Here is a 16,630-nt window from a genome sequence, read left to right as displayed (position 1 = left end):
TATGCCCACGGAGCACGTGCCCCTCCTCAATTTTTGATAATTATATTGGTATCCCTATATATATAGATTATATCTTATATATCTTTTATAAAATTATAATAATATCCATTCTTCAAATTATAATAGTCTCTCTATTATAAATTTTCTTTCTAATTACAATGAACCTACTAAAAAAGTTATTCTATTATACACCTCCAAAATGGGGTGTACCATATACTAATTATTACTTTATATTGATATTATAAATTTTCATAACTAAATTATTTTCATTCATAATTAAAATGACTACTATATAAATTATAACCAATTTTTTTTTTTTTTTTTTTACAATAAGTCATAACTAATATCAAAATGAGTCATTACGAATCATTACTTGATGTATAATAAAAAACCGCTTCAATCATAACCAAAATAACAACCACAAAAAAATTATAATTAAGTTATATCCAACACTATAAAGACCACAAAGATCATAACTGCAACATATGACAGACATTTTTTTTGCGGTGTGTTTTATAGAATTTTTCTTCTAAAATATATTATTTCTATCTCAACTTGTCTTCTTTTTTAATTTTTCAATCCACCTAAAATAGTTCCTCCACAATATTTGTATAAAATTTAACCTCAAATCCTTTAATTTAAAATTCACATTTATCCAAATAAACTCTTAATATTTATGTTTAGTAATATCCCATTGTTGTTTATTATGAGAAAAAAAAACAAAATCAATATTATTATTAATTTCTGCCCCCTCACCACTAAATTTCTGGCTCTGCCACAGCTTGTCGCCCACCTACATGAATTCTATAGTTGTGTGCATATATGTTGCAGACATACATACACTCATGACTCATACATAAATATGTTACATGATATATATGTTGCACATAAGAAATATCTTGAATTGTATTATACTCATTCATACTATTATTCTTATACCATCAAACGAGTTTTTTTAAATTTTTTTTTTTTGGGACTCAATTCCTCAAAATACACAGTTTTGTTAGGTTTTTGGGTTGGATTAATTTTGAGTTCATGATCACAGATGATTTAATTGTTGACTATAAACTAAATTATTTAATGGAGCTTGACATTTTGGAACCTATAAACTTTGTAATTCGGCTTTGCACCTGTATTGTTTAGAATTTTTTTTTCTTTTCAAAAAAGAAAACAAAATGCCTTCATATGCAATACGTACTATTCGAACACTAGAAAATGTTTTTCAATAAATCTTTATAGTGAAGCATTGGTTCGAACGCGCAGTGTGTTGCAAGCTCAAACGCATCAATGTGTTTTATAACATTCTTAACTATTTTAATTTCCATGTTCATTTTAGTTTTCTCTTATTGAGACCTAGGCTTTATTGTTTGAGATTATTCACAAATATATATACACATTCCAAGTCTTGGGAAATCTTAGAGAACTATATAGTTCATATTCATCTTTGAGAGGTTAAATGATCATGCTTGATGTTTGTGGGTTGCTAAAACTATCTGAGAATGGAATTTGCATTTATATAGATTTAGATCATGTTCTGGGTTGGTTTGATTGAGTTTATGATTTGTCGATAAAGATTGGAGGAATACACTTATGTTGTGTTTAGTTAGGAGATTTGAGGAGGGATTTGGAAAGAAAAATAAAAAAAGTAAGTGAAATGTGAATAAAATATGCCTATATTTCACCTAATTTCACACATTTTTTCTTTTTTCCGTTTCAAATCTCTTCCCAAATCTCTCAACCAAACACACTCAACCAAACACAGCGTTAAAGATTAGTGGATGTGAATGAAGATACTGGGATGCTCATGTAACTTGAATGAAATAAGATATTTGCATCATAATCTTGTAAGTTACCGTTTGGCAATTGGTTTTTTAAGTCTATTTTTTTGATTTTTTAGTTATTTTAGTTTAGGATTAAAAGTTTGTTTGGTTTAGTATTTTTAACTTTTTTGACTTTGTATAAAAAAAAAAATTATAATTTAAACCTAACATTTTATCTTATTAACTTATTTAATTTAATTTATTTTTTCATTCCCAAACAACGCGTAGTACTTGATCTTTAATAGTGGGTTGTGAATTTTCTTCTTCTTTTTTATTTTGGACTTTTCGCATTAAAATTGGTTTCTCTTATCCTTGTGTGCTTGTTATATTATTTTGATAATTGACTCTAATATGAGAATTGAATGGGTTTGGATTAAAAGATTCTTGTTAGTTAAATTCGGTAAATTAGACTAACAGTCCTTTTAGTTTGAGATTCATGTTACTTTGGTCCTTGACTTTTCAATTGTGATCCTGAATTTTGAATCTTGTTCCAAATAAGGACAATTGAAGATACCATTGTTTAATTTCAAGGACAAAATCGCCAATTTAATAAAATATAAATTATTTGACAAAAATAAATGTCAAACAAATATTTTTAATTTTTTAAAAATTATTTTTATCCACCAATGATAAAATTATGTAAATTTGATAAAAATTAATAAAAATTATATGATTAATTTTTAAAAATTAATTTTACATGATCATCATCTAAACATATAATAAAAATTAATTTGGTAAAAAAATAAATATATGTCTAAAAGATTTATCAATTTTACATAATTTTATTTTTAGTGGGTAGAAATAATTTTTAAAAATTCAAAAATATTTGTTTGACATTTATTTTTGTCAAATTAGTTTATATTTTATCAAATTAATGATTTTACCCTTGAAAAATCTAATAATATCTTTTATTGTCTTTATTTGGAACAAGATTCAAAATTCAGGGTCAAATGTGTCACAATTGAAAAGTCAGGAACCAAAGTGACACAAACCTCAAACTATAGGGACTATTAGTGTAATTCACCTTTTTAAATTTAAAAAATAGCAAAGATTTTAAAAGGTTTTGATTTTTAAAACTCACAAAAAAAAATAGTATTTATTTTTATCAAATTAATTTTTATTTAAAAAAAAAATCAGAAAATGAAACCAAACATAGCGTTAATTTCTGAGAATATATTTACTAGGTATCTCACTTTGCCGTTAATTTTCCCAGAACTGATTCAACAAGCTAAGCTAGTCTATTTGGTTGAGTTTTTAAATATGTTTTTTGAAAAAAATTCAAAAATTAATTTTATAGAAAAAAAAAAACTCATTATTTTCATATGATTTTCTCTTTTTTTTGGAGTAAATTGATTTTAGTGTTCATTTTTGTAAAAATAAAAAAACATGTTCAAAAAACTCAATCAAACTAAATATTTTGATAGATATTCGAACTAAGGATGCTTGCAAATTGGGTTGGGTCTTGTAGTCTCTCATCCAACATCGGTTCGAAAGTGAGTGGATTGAAAAAAATTAATCTGCATCCATCCGCTTAATTAGTGGATGCGAATTGAGTAAGCCGTACAAATTGAAGGGTGGACTCAAATTGGTTTGACAGTTTGGGTTTTACTATTTTGAGTCCAAAATTATTTATTGTTCATTTTTATAATAAAAATAAAGGCACAACTTTTATATTTCGTAAATAGCAAATACCATTACTAAATAAAAGTTATTTTTAAAAACATAAAGCATAAAAGCATAATTTTATTTTTTTAGGAGTATTGGTGGATTGGGTTAGATCGGATGGCCTTTCATCCATCATCAATCCGAACTTAGGCAGATTGAAAAAAAATATATCTACAGTATTAAAACCATCTATTTTGTAACAAATTCAGACCATTCAATTTTGGTGGATTGAGTGGATACGTGCCCACCTAATGTGAACTGTCTTGGTATAAGTTTGTCCATCCTCTTGGATTTGCCCTGGACTCATTATGTCGGTAAGAGGAGTTTTTTTGGGGGCTGAATATTCTATTTTAAATAAATACCGTATTTATGAAAATATTATAAATTTGAAATTATTTAACAAAATATAAAACCTTTTTTAAGTTACATTTTGAAATTACATTTTATTACTGAGTTTCAACTGTCAACATGGCAATTTTGGTAGCGTGGCAGATTCCATAGAAATAATTAAAATAATTTAGGGGTTGGCCATGTTTTGTTAATTTTTTCTTTCTTAAAAGAATTTTTAAAAATTTATTGGAAAATCTTATTTTTTTGGAACTTCTATACCATTTGGTCGCACATTTTAAATAGTTAATTTTAGGTGTAATGTGTGACCAATAAATTCTTTTTTAAATGTGGATGGATATTGGTTAGACAGATATATTCTCTCTAGTTAATTAGTTAATGGGGGAAGTTTGGTTTTTTTTTTTTTAGAATGTGTGACAGATGTGGTGTGATACTCCAATGTGGTAGGTATTAATGAGACACTCCAACGATGGGACATTCCAAAAAAATTAAAAACTCCTTAGTGTATTTTTCTCAAATATGACGTGGCAAGTATGATGTGACACTCTAAAATTTTTACTCATCCCTAATATACTTTTTCCAAATGTGACAACGTGGTACATATAATGTGACACTCTAAAAAAATAAAACTCCTTAATATATTTTTTTCAAATGTGACAATGTGGTGGGTATGTTGTGACACTCTAAAAAAATTAAAAACTCTTTGGCATACTTTTTCTAAACGTGACATGTAACACTTCAACATAACAGACCCAATTTGATTGAATTACTGTGTGTCTTCACGTCACCCACCAAAAAATAATTAGTAAGGAATTCACGTCCCACACTGCATGTGTTAAAAACAACCAAACTTTAAAAAGCTACTAGTGCGCTTTTCGAGCAACGTGACACACAAACACCCCACCACCTTCTTCATACAAAACCATGCCACGTGTCCCCTAGCTGTACTAACAATGGCAAAGCAATCAACAAATAATTTAAGGAATCACTCAGTTACCAAAAAAACATTTAGAATCTTATAGGTTACAAGTCTACAAAACGAAATTTACTGGTCAATTCCCCTTACATTTATTCTAAAAAACTTTTCACCTTTTAAGTCCTGCTAGACTATAATACTATAATTTTAAATAAAAAAATATTTTTAAAAAATTGACAAAAAGACAAAAACCAAAAAGCAAAAAAAAAAAAATTGTTTTTGGTTTTAGTATTTTTTTTCCCCAAAATTTCTACTGTTTAAATCCTTTAAGACTTAAAGGACCTAAAAATAAATTTTAAAAAAGAGAATTTTTCACTAAAAACAGAAAAAGTTGAGAAAAAATGTTTTTGCCGAATAGAGCCTAATAACTTGTGTGACAGTTAAAAACAAAAAACAGAAAAAGCAAAAGCAAGTGGCATTTGGGAAGTTGCAACCTTCCACACCAATGGTTATATCTCAGTTCTACTGAAAAAATATTGAAAGAAAAAAAAATGATTCTCTTACTTTGTCCCTTGGCTCTGTCAAATTTCAAACACCCAAAAAATTATAACAAAAACTTGAACTATTGGCACCACACAATCCATTTCCATGGAAATTTCATCCAAATATTAGGTTTCAAGGCAAAAACTGACTTAGCCTTTATTTACAATGTTGCTTACTAGTATGCACAGGAGATTCTCGAATGCTTTTTGATTGGCTATGGCTGCGCTGGTGAGCTTCATTCAGTTTCTTCTTTCGCCTCCCCGGTTGAGATAACCGAGCGTGACACGATAATATGGCGAGGTCATTGAGATCTTGCAATGGTGTGAGAACCTTCACAACTTCATCCATTGACGGGCGCGATTTTGGATCCCGGTTGAGGCAGTTGTAAGCTAGTTGAGCAACTTTTTGCACGCCTTTTATGGAGTAATTCAATTCTAAGCGAGGATCCACGAGTTGGTAAACCTTTCGCTTGTCAGCTAAATATGGGCGAGCCCAGGTAACAAGATTTTGTTCCCCACTAGGGCGTTTCTTGTCCATCGATCTCCTGCCTGTTAAAATCTCAAGAAGGACCACTCCGAAGCTGTAAACATCGCTCTTAGAAGTCAAGTGTCCTGAAACAAAAAGTATCCAACATTTTACGAGCTGTTAGATCCAAAGTTTTATAGGCATTATTGAGGCTCACATTGAGGTTTTTATTTTTAAGTAACACTTCCTAAAGGGTTCTGCATTACAGTTTGAGGGGCGCCTCTTGTATGCATTTTGCACATAAGCATATAAGGATTATGCATATGGGGATTATGTCTCTTAAGCTATTGTTAAACTTAGCCTAATACATTATTTAAATATTGAAAAAAAAAAAAAAAAACTTCTTTTGTAACTATATTCCACTAGCCAAATAAAGGAAATGACTAAGAAAAAACACAAAAACTAATGCTCAAGTGAGAAGCTTGAAGAACTGAAACTTTGAATTTTGATTCCCTTTCAATGAGGGCAAGCTTCCTTCTCAACAACAAAATGTCTGATGCCTTCAGCAAAAAAACATTTACACCTTTATATTTAAGTTTTAATATATTTTTTCTTTTTTTAAATAAATAAAGAAATAAAAATTCAAAATTAAATATGCTTATGACTTGACACCTTGAGGCTCATGTCTCGGTTACACATTCACCATTAAAAACTTTAGTTAGATCTCAAACTTCTATAAAAATTCAAAATGCTTGTACCTCAAGGCTTACACCACATGTTACACATTTGCCTTTAAAAACTTTGGGTAGAACTCAAACTTCCATACTAACACGAGGAACCAACTTAGTATTTAAACAAAAAATCGAATTAAGTTGTCAAGCATTCCAATTGGATGATATGAGGTATGACTTCATACCTGTCATTACATATTCTGGAGCAGCATATCCATATGTCCCAACAACCCTTGTAGAAACATGAGTTTTGTCTCCCCGAGGACCGGCTTTAGCCAGACCGAAGTCTGAGAGCTTCGCGTTATATCCCTGTGAACAAAAATTCCATTTTAATGATGTTTTGGGTTGAGCAAAAGGCTTGATATAATAATTTGATCAAATCTTTAGCAACATTACCGAATCAAGCAAAATGTTAGATGTCTTGAAATCTCTATATATGACAGGTTCATTGCCTCCATGGAGAATTGCTAAGCCTTTAGCTGCACCAAGTGCAATTTTGATTCTGTTGGACCATGGGAGAGGTATGGTCCCTTCAAGAGTTTCAGCAAAATCAGCATTTGTTTAATGGAACAGAGTACAGGAACAAGCTAGTTAGCAGCTTTTTTTTAGGACAAAATTAAAATTTAAAGAACAAAATTGACACAAAGCACATACTTTAAGAATCATAAATGTAATTTATCTTAACAACTATTTCCATTTGCTTATGTCATACCACACAAGAAAAAGGGAACACAAAATTGAAATGAGCATTCCATTCCAACCCACTCCAGCGTACCAAACGTAACCTTTTAGGTAGTGTTTGGTTCACTAGAATGAGGTGGAATGAAATAAAATAGTTCATTCTTTAGCTTCCTTATTGAATGACCATTCGCTTGATGAATGATAATTCCATTTGCAATGTATTTTCTATAATTTTTTAGTGAATCAAATGTGAGAATAAACATTCTAATAGAATAATTATTCCATTTCACTTTATTCTAATGAACCAAACACTACTTTAGCAAACATTGAACTCTGATGTGAACATACTATGTTTGACAGTCTTCACAATCCACAACTCTATAAATTTATCCACCTTCCATAAAAATATTGGGAAAGCATTTATTGGTATAAGATTAGCCTTAAAGCTAATGATAAAATGGTTTGGGCATTTGACAGTCATCTTTTGCTCAAGTCTCAATATAAAAAGAAAAAGAAAAAGGAAAAGACTTGTAGCAATATGTTTAACACTGACTAAAGCCAAGGTCAGTGTGTGATATCAAATCCAATTATTACCATATGTTTTAATACAATTTCATAATCCTAAATTCCTAATGTATAAATAAATAGCATATTAGATGCATCTGTCATTTCTGCACAACATGAAACAGAAAGCATAGTATCAAGCAAGCAAGAAAATGTCTAAACTCACTTCTGAAAAGATGGTTTTCAAGGCTTCCGCGGGTCATGAATTCATACACAAGCAGCCTATGATCATCTTCAATGCAGTACCCAATGAGTTTAACAAGATTAGGATGGTGCAGCTGCCCAAGAAAGTCTACTTCAGCCTGTATTTAACAAAAACTCAATTGATTATTTTGTAATCACACCATTTCTTAGCATCTCACTCTCAATAGTCTTAATGTCAATCTACTAACCCAAAGCAGATAATCTACTAACCACCCATTCTCTATGGCCCTGGAGACCATCTGGCTTTAAACTCTTGACCGCAACTGTAATCCCTGATCCAGGTTTTGCTGGGCCGGTCCCATTTTCCTCTATCCATCCTTTGAAGACGTACCCAAAACCGCCCTCCCCAAGAATACTGTCTGGTCTGAAGTTTCCGGTTGCTGATTTTAGTTCCTGGAAAGTGAATTGGAGTAGTTGGCATGGAGTTTTGCTTTCTAGTGGCAGTGAATTGGGATAATCAGAAGAGTTTTGAGGTTCGTTGGGAGCACACATCTCCCGGTTACTGGAGTTTAGGTATCGTGTCTCGGTAGCTGGATTCAAGAAACAGATTGTTATATGTCTTCTCGTTTATGACAACTTTCAATACACACAGTGCACAACATTTTTCAGCTTATTCCACATAGTGAAGAACTCAAAAACAAACTCCATTGGGATGAAACAGAAAAACCCATTTGTCAGTTATTACATTTTCCCAAGAAACCAATTAGAAAATGCAGCCATATAATGAATCAGCTCCAAATGGGCAAGCAAAGAGCTTGAAAAACAAGCTCCATCGGAATGAATCAGGACAAACTCAATTTGTCAATTTTTACGTTTTCTCAAGAACCTATGAGAAAATGCAGCCATATACAGATTGAAAGAATTAGGGGAAAGCATGAAAACAATAGTAGCGAAAACTCGAAAAACAAGCTCCATTGGAAAGAAACAGAAAAACCCATTAGTCAGTCGTTGCATTTTCTCAAGAAACCAATAAGCGAGTATATACAGCCATATATAGATTGAAAGAATTGAGGGAGGCATGAGAATTAAAATAACAAAAACTCAGAAAACAACCTAAATTGTAAAGAAACAGAAAAAACCCATTTGTCAGTTGTTACATTTTCTCAAAAAAAAACAAATGAGTGAGAGTTTAACAACCCACATTTATGGCTTAGTCATGTTTGCATGCATTTGCATGTTTTGCCATGTTAAGTTGCTGTCACAGCCCATATTTATGTCTTAGTTATGTTCATGAGCAATTGTATGATTATGACTTGTTTTGCCTAAGTAAGATCCATGCCTTGTTTTGATGTCTATGTGATTTGCCTAAGTGTTGTGTGCTTGCTTTGTTCCTTCCTTGGTACCCTGAGCCTAAGTTATGTTTAGCCGAAGTTATGCCAAGCCTAGGTTACGTTGCGCCTAGATCATTCCAAGCCGAGGTCATCTTCAGTCTAGAAGTATCTTGGAACCCCTTCGTTTGACCTCCACCTTCGCCCTGGCATATTGGCCGAGATGTCATTATCTAGGCCGAGGTGTGAATCACCAAGGCCGAGATGTGTATCATCTAGGCCGAGATGTTACCTTTGCACCTGAGTGACCTTGTCCTGGAGTGGTATGACCTAGACCGAGATGTGGCACATTTAGGCCAAGGTGTGGCACAGCTTAGTCAAGTGTCGTCCTTCCTATCCGAGGTCATTGTCACCTTAGTTGCCGAAGCCTTGTCCTTAGCCGATGTCATCACTTGCCGGAGTACCATTCCGAGTAGCTTGTTAGATACGCTTTGTCATAGCCTTGTCTTGTCAATCTATCACCTTTTTGAGGAGAACCAACCAGCCGTTGCCACGTGTCCGAGCTGAGAGTTAAGTCAGCCGATAGAGAGAGAGAACCCATCATTTTGTTGTATACTTGTTTTGAAGAGGAGAGAGAAGCTCTAGGAGAGGAAGAAGAGTTCTTGAGAGAGAGTGGATTTCTAAGCTTGATTCCTAGAGATCGAACCGTTAGATCCGCGTTCTAAGGTTAGATTCTTGATGTGCTCTTGTTGTTCTTTATATTTATGTTATCGCATTTCATGATTGAATATGATTTGTAAGCCATGCATTGCTTTGAAGTTCGGTTTTAGAAAGAGAAAATGGCATTCATGTGTTCTTCAAGAAAAGTCATGTTTTGATCCGAAGGCTCCTGCCTAGATCCATGTTTTTGTGTTTGTTTTCGTATGATTTTCAAGTATGGGTACCCAGGTCCATGTTTTCGAACTCATAGCATGAAATCCCAGATTTTGTTATAAAGAAGTTATGATTTTAGCATCCATGTTCTTCATGATCTTCATGTTCATGTTCTTCCTGTTCTTCGCGGGTGGAAACCCAGATCTCCAGACCTCACTTCCCGAAGTGTAGTCGCCGAGATCACTCTCGCCTAGACCTTACACTTAGGCCAAGCATCGAATCTCACCTTGGCCTACCTTGCATGATCACTTACACCTTAGTTGTCTTGTGCGCACCTCGGCATGCAGCCGCATGTCGAAGCCTGGGTAGCCACACCTCGGCCAGGAGGTGTGGGACCTCGGCAAAGACCTGGTTGGTACCCAGCATGTCTTCCTGACATGTAAAACAGTGTTTTGACTTCCAACATATTTTTCCCGAGATTAATTGCATGCATGTAAGACTTGTTTTGAGAAGTATGCTCAGTATGCTTTGCCATGTGTTGTAGGACTTGGACCTTTGCCTTGATCCAGACGTCCCAAGAACTAAAGTGAGTGGTATTTTTAATAAAGTTATGTTATAACGTTTTGATAAAGCTTTGCCTTGTTTTGATAAAAGTATTTGTTAAGCATGAATGATATCCCTATTTTATGTACCAAGTATAAACTCTGTTTTGGATGGCAATGTATCAAGTAAGCTTTGTTTTGATGTCAATCTTTGAAAGTCCGTACGTGCCAGGGGACTCTAAGCATTTGTGGCACAAGTCCGTACGTGCTAAGGGACTATAAGCATTAGTAGCACACATGTGAAGTCCGTACGTGCCAGGGGACTCTAAGCATTTGTGGCACAAGTCCGTACGTGCTAAGGGACTATAAGCATTAGTAGCACACATGTGAAGTCCATACGTGCCAGGGGACTCTAAGCTTTCGTGGCACCTTTGTTTGTTTTGAGAGACCAAGGTTCAATTGACGTTTTGTTTCAAGTCAAGCTAAGCTATGATATGTATGGTTTTGACAAGGATATACTATGTATTGTTTTGAAAAGATCTCGGGAATCATTCATTTAACCCCTTTATTACTTATACCATTCACTGAGTATCCAAGCTCACCCTCCCTATGTATGTATGTAGGTAACAAGTAAGAAGTCGACTACGCCGAGGTGTGTGTTTTGTATGCATGTTATGTCGGCTGTAAGGATGTCGGCAATCTCGAAGTTTATGTATTGTGAACATGTCGGCTGGAGAAGCCTTTTACCAAGACGTAATATGTATTTTTGTACTTTATTGTATTTGTATCCAAGTTGTAACATTATGTAAAGATGTATGCTATTTCATTTGACTTATGCACTGCTCTTATGGACCACTTGTATTTTAGATTATTGCTTCCGCATTTGCGAGCCCCCTATATCTATACTCTAATTGTGTGTGAATTTTGAAAGTTGGCCTTCGGTAATCTCGGATTACTGGCCATCACGGCACCAAACTACTAGGGGCGGTTTGGGGTCGTGACAGAGAGTATATATAGCTTGAGAGAATTAGGGGAAAGCATGAGAACTACAGATGAAATCCCTATTCATATTTTCTTCTCCATAATATAAGTATGCAATTGGTGGATACAATTGCTGATAATACAAGAATATTAGTTATGCATCTAACATAAAGAATTTTCATGGATGGTCTTTCCCTCTGAAATGTTTCAGAGGCAATAAATAATGAATTTTCATTCACCAAGTTACCTTCATCATCCATTATATTCCTAATCTTATAAAAGAGAGAAGAAAAGAAAAAGAGTTGGCCTAGCTTCATCATGAAGTCAATACAAACAATATATCATGTGAGACAATAAACTTAGGCCACAAACATAGAGAATATATATCATGTGAAACAATTTATAAGATTCCAAATTTGGCCTTCATATTTTTAGAAAAAATAACACATCTAACATATAGCTGGTCCACTACTATGCATCATAATCAGATCCAAACGAATTGTGTATTGCTCTATGAAGCATGGACACCTCTTTGAGGTCACGTACAAGTAGGTGTCTAACACTTGAAAGACATGGACACACACCACACACACTCTGCGCACGTGTTTGACACGCTGAAGAGAGTCAGACATGCTAGGGACATGCTAAGGATACGATGATGACCATTTAAAAAAATAAAAATTCTTAATTATTTTACTAAAATAGCATACCCTTTTTTTTTTTTTTTTTTATTGAGTTACCTAAGGTTGACGAATTTGATGAAATTAAAAATTTAACATAAATATATATATATATATATTTAAAAATATGACATATATCAAACACACAAACTTATATGTTTTGCACGTATTTCCAGCATGTCGTGTCTTGCATTTTTTGAAAATTTGTGTGTCCGCGGTCTGTGCCGTGTCACTTGGTAAGGGGTAATAAAATTGAAAGCAAGATATAGCTTGCAACATTAGCAATTTAGTATGCAGTAGGATTGGATGGACAAAGTTTGAGAAATGACTACGTGCATTATCCCCATCATTTATTTCCTTTTTGTTTATAGATTTCAAAAATCTTGCTTAGTTTGCAAAATAGTTGAAATCTTATTAGGTAGAAAAGCATGAAAACATTACAAAGTTTACTTCCATTCTATATTCATATGCCACTTGTATTGCAACTTTAATGCATAACTTTAAGCCAAATGAGTATTGACACATGCTACGTGGTGGTTTCACATTTATTGCCTTGTCATTGTAGTTAATATTTTTCTTTAGAAAGCAAGTAGATAATAAGGTTGGAGTAATTTTCAAAATGTGCAATCGATTGTGAGTTGAAGTAGAACTAGTAAATCGAGGAAGAAGTCTATTGGTTGTGTCTAACCACGGTATCTGTATGACCTAGGGTTCTATTTATGGAGATGATGCAACATTTATTCAATATTATTCCTTCGTTGAAATTGATTTGGAGTTCTCAATTACTACAAGCTTCGTATGTGCAACCTCTTAGAAAGAAATTATTACATAAAATGGAGTTTTTTCTAACCTTAAATCATTCACATTTGCTTTTATATATTGTTGCTTTTAAGAATATATGTTGTTTTCTTCATTGAATGTAGATTTTTCAATTGTGAGTAGATACAAAACCAATAAATCAAGGAAGAAGTCTATTGGTTTGTGTCTTATCATGGTATCTGTACAACCTAGGGTTCCATTTCTAGAGATGATTTGACATTTATTAATTGATTTAGAGTTCTCAATTATTGCAATCTTTGTATACGCTACCTCTTTGAAGGGAATTATTAAGTAAAATGGAGTTTTTTCTGACCTTAAATCATTCACATTCAATTTTATATATTGTTACTTTTGAGAATATATGTTGTTTTCTTGATCGATTGTAGATTTTGCCCCCACTACACAAATACATCTTTTTTTCTTTTTCTTTTTTTATCTTTTTGTTTTTATTTTTTATTTTTTAAATTTTGAATATGTGCAGCATTTCTAAGACATCTGCTTTAGTCAATAGGACAAGTTACTGATCATTTTCAGAATCCTATGATTTCAACTTTCTCAGAGAGTGCTCACCGAATGTGGTTATGATCTGGATTTGGCTATCAGGAAGTTTGAATGAGCTATGATTGGGATCCACTGAAAACTTGGGCTCTGTTAAGCAAACGTGAGTTGCACAGGAAGAAAACATGCAATTTCAAGCTCCAAGTGCACGCCAATGATTTCTTCCATTGTTAATCTAAGAAGCACAAACACTTCTAAAAAGGTGGTGTGTCCGTGTCAAGCACTTCCTAACACATGTCCGACACTCGTCCAACCAAACGTGTCTTATATTTTTTTTTAAAATTTAGACTCGGATACTTGGAGGATACACGTGTCCATTGCTTAAACACAGGGATCCATCTATTAGACACACACAAAACTAATTATAAGTTTGAACAAAATAACTTAGAATATGATAATAAAAGAAAATTAATGTCAATTTATAGAAATTAATATTATATTGCATTTATTTATTGTTTTAGAATGATACAATCATATATAGGACATATAATAAATATATAAAATTATATATTATGTATGTGTCTCCCACGTGTTGTGTCCTACAATTTTTAAAAATTGTCGTGTTGGTGTGTCTGTGTCCGTACTTCTTAGTTGTTAATTGAACTACAGCTTTATACTCGTGGTTTTTCAAACTTGCTTTATACCACGTGCATGTTTGCATATGTGGGAGTTAATGTTTTAATTACTTGAACCTGAACACGCAGTTCTCCATTTCTCTTTTCTTTTTCTTTTTTTTTTATTGTTGTTGTTGTTATATGACTTCTGGTTTTTGACAACTTTCAATACACACAGTGCACAACATTTTTCAGCTTTTTGTGAATTGGATTCATGGTGAAGAACTCAAAAAACAAGCTCCATTGGGATGAAACAGAAAAACCTGTCTTTTAGTTGTTGCATTTTCTCAAGAAACCATTGAGAAAATGCAGCCATACACAGATTGAGAGAATTGGGGGAAAACATGAAAACAATAGTGGATAAAACTAGAAAAACATGCTCCATTGGAAAGAAACAGAAAAACCCATTTGTCAATTATTTCAGTTTCTCAAGAAGCCAATAAACAAGTATATAGAGCCATATATATAGATTGAAAGAATTGGAGGAAACGTGAGAATTATAATAGCAAAAACTCAGAAAAACGAGCTACACTGTACAGAAACAGGACAAAAAAAAAAAACATTTGTCAGTTGTTACATTTTCTCAACAAAAAAAGAAAAAGAAAAAAAAAATTGGTGAAAGTATATATAGGTTGAAAGAATTGGGGGAAAGCATGAGAACTATAGATGAAATCCTTATTAATACTTTCTTCTTCATAATATAAGTATGTAATTGGTGGATACAATTGCTGATAACATGAGAACATGAGTTATGCATCTAACATAAAGAACCCAGTGATCAAGAATTTTGTTTAGTTGTCACAATTTGTCAAACAGATTGAAGGAGAGACCAATTTTTGAGGAATAATTAGTAAATTGCATTTTGGGGATCTCTTTTTTACTAAAAAGAATGAATTAGTGCATGAGGCTCCTGCTAATATCCAAGTTTAACCAATTTCTAGAAAGGTCTGTGACTCGAACCGTGCAAGTAGGGATCTCTTGTTTTTCAAAATAAAAATTTTCTGAAGTAGTTTTGAACCACTGCTCTATTTGTAAAGTCTAGAAATACTTCTAAATTGGAATTTTTTACAACCAAAAATAAAAATAAAAAAAAAAAGAAAAAGAAAAAGAAAAACTTAATTGGATTGTTTGGGCTATCAAAAATTGCAAAATAATCAAATTTCACAAAAATTATAGAGTTTATCACAATAAATGAAAACAGAGGGTATCATATTTAAGTACATATGGGGCATTGATGAGAGAGAGAGAGAGTAAACACAAAAAGAAGAACAGAACAAAAATTCAAAAGAAAACATTAGAATTTAGAAACAGATTAAACTATCTTTACAAACACATGGTGAGCATTCAGCAGAAGTTTTGGCCCAACTGTTGGTTACACACAAATTGCCAAAAGACCCATTTCTAAAATTTGAAAATAACAACAGAAAACTGATAATCAGAGCAATATATCATATATGTGTGTGATTCATGAATGCATATATATATACGATGATGATGATACCTGTGTCACAAACAAGACTGGTTCTGGGCATGGTTTTGAGAGTGTCTTTGGAAGCAGAGGAGGAGGAGGGCTTAACACTGCGCCTGAGAACTGCCCAACACCCACACTTGTTCTCCATTGGAGCTCTCTCTCTCTCTTTCTCTCTCCCACTAGCTCAGCCTTTCATGGGCTCTTACTATAAGTACTACTTGGGTATGGGAGAGAAAGAAATGAGAGAGAGATGAGAACAAGAAAAGATTCACCATGGTTATAGGAGAGAGGGAGAGGGAGCGAGAGAGAGAGAAAAGTGGGTAAAAGCTTGAAAAGGAGAGAGGGAAAGTGAGAGAGAATGAGAAATTCTTTGTTGTTGCTGTGAGAGATTGAAGGCATAATCATCACCATCATCACAGTGGGTACAAAAAGAACTTTTCCCACCACCTTTTCCGTGGGATATGCCATCTCTCTCTCTCTCTCTCTCTCTATAGTTCTGTTAGCATAAAGGCAGCGGTGGAATTTTCTTTCACCATTTAGGCCCGTTTATTTTAGTAGTGAAAGAATTGGGGCATTTCTGTAAATAAGTTAAAATACCAATTCAATTTCTAAATTAAGTCTAATTTTGAAAGAATTCTTAAAATAGATTAAACCGTGGTTCACAACCACGCTTTCAACGTGTGCACACTTATCTTGTGTGAAAATGAGGAAGTCTTAAAAGTGTGGTTACAAAACGCTCTTTTGATTAAGAAAGCGCGATTACAAAAGGCGCTTTTAATTAAATTTTTTTTCTTCTGAAATCGCTGTTCTGAACCACGCTTTTCTCCAAAAAAATTTTTCTTCTGAAATCGCTTTTCTGAACCATGCTTTTATCCAACAAAATTTTT

The 16,630-nt window shown here is 33.1% G+C and overlaps 1 protein-coding gene across 1 annotated transcript; it reads right to left on the bottom strand.

The window, feature by feature from the left end:
* Positions 1 to 5,258: 5,258 nt before the first annotated feature.
* Positions 5,259 to 16,261, bottom strand: LOC114297981 (serine/threonine-protein kinase PBL35). The gene is made up of 6 exons (XM_082870260.1): positions 15,774 to 16,261; positions 8,148 to 8,467; positions 7,900 to 8,035; positions 6,885 to 7,018; positions 6,674 to 6,797; positions 5,259 to 5,903 (listed from the first exon to the last, which is right to left on the bottom strand). The coding sequence occupies exons 1-6, from the start codon at positions 15,889 to 15,891 to the stop codon at positions 5,449 to 5,451; spliced, it is 1,287 nt and encodes a 428-aa protein (XP_082726386.1). The 5' UTR covers positions 15,892 to 16,261; the 3' UTR covers positions 5,259 to 5,448.
* Positions 16,262 to 16,630: the final 369 nt, after the last annotated feature.

This window comes from Camellia sinensis, chromosome 5 (assembly GCF_055761805.1).
Source record: "Camellia sinensis isolate YWXY chromosome 5, ASM5576180v1, whole genome shotgun sequence".
Taxonomy (NCBI): domain Eukaryota; kingdom Viridiplantae; phylum Streptophyta; class Magnoliopsida; order Ericales; family Theaceae; genus Camellia; species Camellia sinensis.
Note: the sequence above shows the minus strand (reverse complement) of the source record. Positions and strands in the feature narration are given on the sequence as shown.